At 50.6% G+C, this 2,645-nt stretch overlaps 1 protein-coding gene across 1 annotated transcript in view; it reads right to left on the bottom strand.

Moving 5' to 3' along the window:
* Pde8b (phosphodiesterase 8B) overlaps positions 1-2,191 on the bottom strand; it is a 224,804-nt gene extending 222,613 nt beyond the window's left edge. The window contains exon 1 of the mRNA XM_013349685.2: positions 2,035-2,191. Coding sequence (XP_013205139.1) covers positions 2,035-2,061 — 27 coding nt within the window. The 5' untranslated portion in view covers positions 2,062-2,191. The remainder of the gene's footprint in view (positions 1-2,034) is intronic.
* Positions 2,192-2,645: the final 454 nt, after the last annotated feature.

The following is a 2,645-nucleotide window of genomic DNA, read 5'->3' as shown; positions in this document are numbered from 1 at the left end:
GGCAGAAATCCTTAATAAATAAATAAATTTAAAAAAAATAGTGCTTACCCCACTAAGCTCTGATAATATTAGGCATTCCGATACTTAATGCTGTTTCTAAAGAGAATTTCATTATTTCATCGCTGAACTGATCGGCTGCTTTTCTGGGAAGTTAATATTAACCGAGTCGTTCCTGGGTAAGTAAATTGTGCTTATCAGATGTAACTGAAGGCTCACATACCCCCTGTGAGACGGGCAGCTTACTGTGCCTTCTTCCACCCAGGAACCAAATGTGGGCCTCTCTCCCCTCCCCGGGCAGGGCCAGGGTGGCCAGACAAGGGTCTTACCGCGAAGCCTGGATCTTTTCAGAATCATGCAGTCAAGCTGGGTCAGATCTTTCTGGAAGGTTCGGCCCAGTGCATTCAGGGCACCAACAGCACCACTGAGCTTGTTTCCCCAGACCAACGATTCCTGTCACTTTACAGCCTCCTCCACACTTTTGCTCCCCTGTCTCTTCAAACTATTAATGCTTTTTCAGAACGTAGCACAAGCTGTAGCAAGACTGGATAAGCTGTCTCCGAATGTAACAAACTCCTGTCAGAGAGGACCCCAGGTCTGAGGGTTCCCTGTCAGCCTTGATGGCGCACACATGGCCTGAGGGTTTTTTTTTTTGTTTTGTTTTGTTTTATTTTGTTTTTTGTTTTTTCCACAGTTCATTAACCCCACACAGCTTCTGCCTCCCATCCCCGTTCTTCCCACCACGGGTGAATTATCATTCTTCAGTTTCTACTTCTTGGAAAACCTAGCCTCTGCAAAATGAAAATAGCCCTTTCAAGGTCAGGAGGGCAGTCAAGCAAGAACTGCCCAGGGCAGACAGATAATAAAGCCTTAGAGGGCGGGTTCTCTGCCTCTCACCTCCCCTGGCTCCCTGGATAAATGTTTTTGTTGACTGTGTCCCAACACAGTTTGGAGAAAGACTGTCTTAGAGAAACACTGGAGGTTGAAACTTCAGATTGTCGAAGAACTTTAAAAGCAGGCATGCCAAAACCACCACCATCACCACCACCACCACCCCATGCACGGGCGGGAGACTCAGAGTTCAAACGCAAAGATTGTAAGGTCCTTGGTCCCAGCAGCTGGCAGCAGGATGGTGTTTGCCTAGGGCCCTCAGCCTGGAACAGGTAAGCCAGAGTACAGTCGGTGCCAGAAACTTTATAGACCGTCACAGAAACTCCTACAGGCTTAGAAGACTGTAGAAGGTTAAAGACACTTCAGTAAGATTTTATTGGTTTTTTTTTAAGACTGCCACAATGACAGTTAAGTGTGTTTCAGTTAACTGTTAACTCCTTCTCAAAATGCTCCCAAGTTCAGTGCAGCAATATCCATTTAGCCTTTAGACCAAGCCCCCTTCCTACGCCCTGTGCACGGTCATTTTGCTGTGAACCCAGGGCATGAGACCCTCACAAGCAGCTTCTTCTCTCCCAGGTACCCCTGTTTCCCTCTGGACAGGATAGGAATCCTCCTTCCTAGGGAGCACCATGCAGGAAATTGCCCTGGGTCACTGACAGTAGGAGGCGCCAGGCATTCGTGCACGCGCATGCACGCACACACCGGCCCCTCTACCTGCATTTGCACCTGTACCCGCTCCTACACCCGCAGCCACCCCGGGGTCTAAAGCTGCCTTGCCTTACTTCCCGGAGAAGAAGCTAATATTGCAGCTACTGGAAATACATTCGGACAGTCAGGGGCCCCACGCCAGGGAGGTGAGCGTGGGAACAATGCGCGCAACAGGAGGCAGAAGCAATGATCGCTGCCAGCCAGGCATAGACCCATGTGCAGAGACTATTATTAAACATTAAAAATTGCAACACGGGCATCTTAGGCATTCCAGGTACCTCTCTAGGAAGCAAGATGGGAGCCAGGTACCAAACGTGGAGAGACTGGAGAAAAAGGAAAGGGCCATCTCAGCACTTGGGGTTCAAAGACAGGTCCCGGGAGGGCTCCAAGCTTGTGCCTGTGCCTTGGGACACCCCTCTGCAGACGTGCAGGGCTCACCTGGCGCTTGCTCTGCTGCTTGTCCATGCCTGCTGCGATCCCCCGCTGCTGTCCCAACGTAAGGGTGCCTGTGCCCCTGGCGGCACCCACTCATAGAGCGCACCCAGCTGCTGTGCCTTTGCACCATGCGCCTTCCTCGCTTCTGCGCTTCTGCGCTTCTGCGCGCCAGAAGGGTCTGGACGCTCCTAGGGACTCTGCCTGCCAATCTGAGCCTCCACTGCCTTCACTCCTCCAAAGGTCCCAAGGCCAGCGAGTGCCTGGGTCCTAGCGCCCCTCCGAGGATGTTGATCCCCGACTTCGAGTTGCTTAACGGCTTCCTAGTTACTGGACTCTGAGCAACGCCTTCCTGGAAATCCTAGGAAGTCAAATCTCACTGACGCTAGTGAACGGAACCTAGTGCTTTTCTTGGGACGCAAGATTCAGGTTCTAAACATCTGCTAACCTTTTTAAGGCTCTCCACAATCCCCTTGGGGGAGCCCTATCTCCAGGAAACAACCCATCAAGTTTGCCAACAATTCTCAACTCAAATTTATTCACAGGCTCCCTCCATTTGTTTATATTTGGGGTACTGTGAAATGTTGGTACATACCACACATGTACTCTGAAATATC

The sequence above is a fragment of the Microtus ochrogaster genome, chromosome 19, assembly GCF_000317375.1.
Source record: "Microtus ochrogaster isolate Prairie Vole_2 chromosome 19, MicOch1.0, whole genome shotgun sequence".
NCBI classification, from domain to species: domain Eukaryota; kingdom Metazoa; phylum Chordata; class Mammalia; order Rodentia; family Cricetidae; genus Microtus; species Microtus ochrogaster.
The sequence above is the reverse complement of the archived record's forward strand: the minus strand, read 5'-3'. Positions and strand labels throughout refer to the sequence as shown.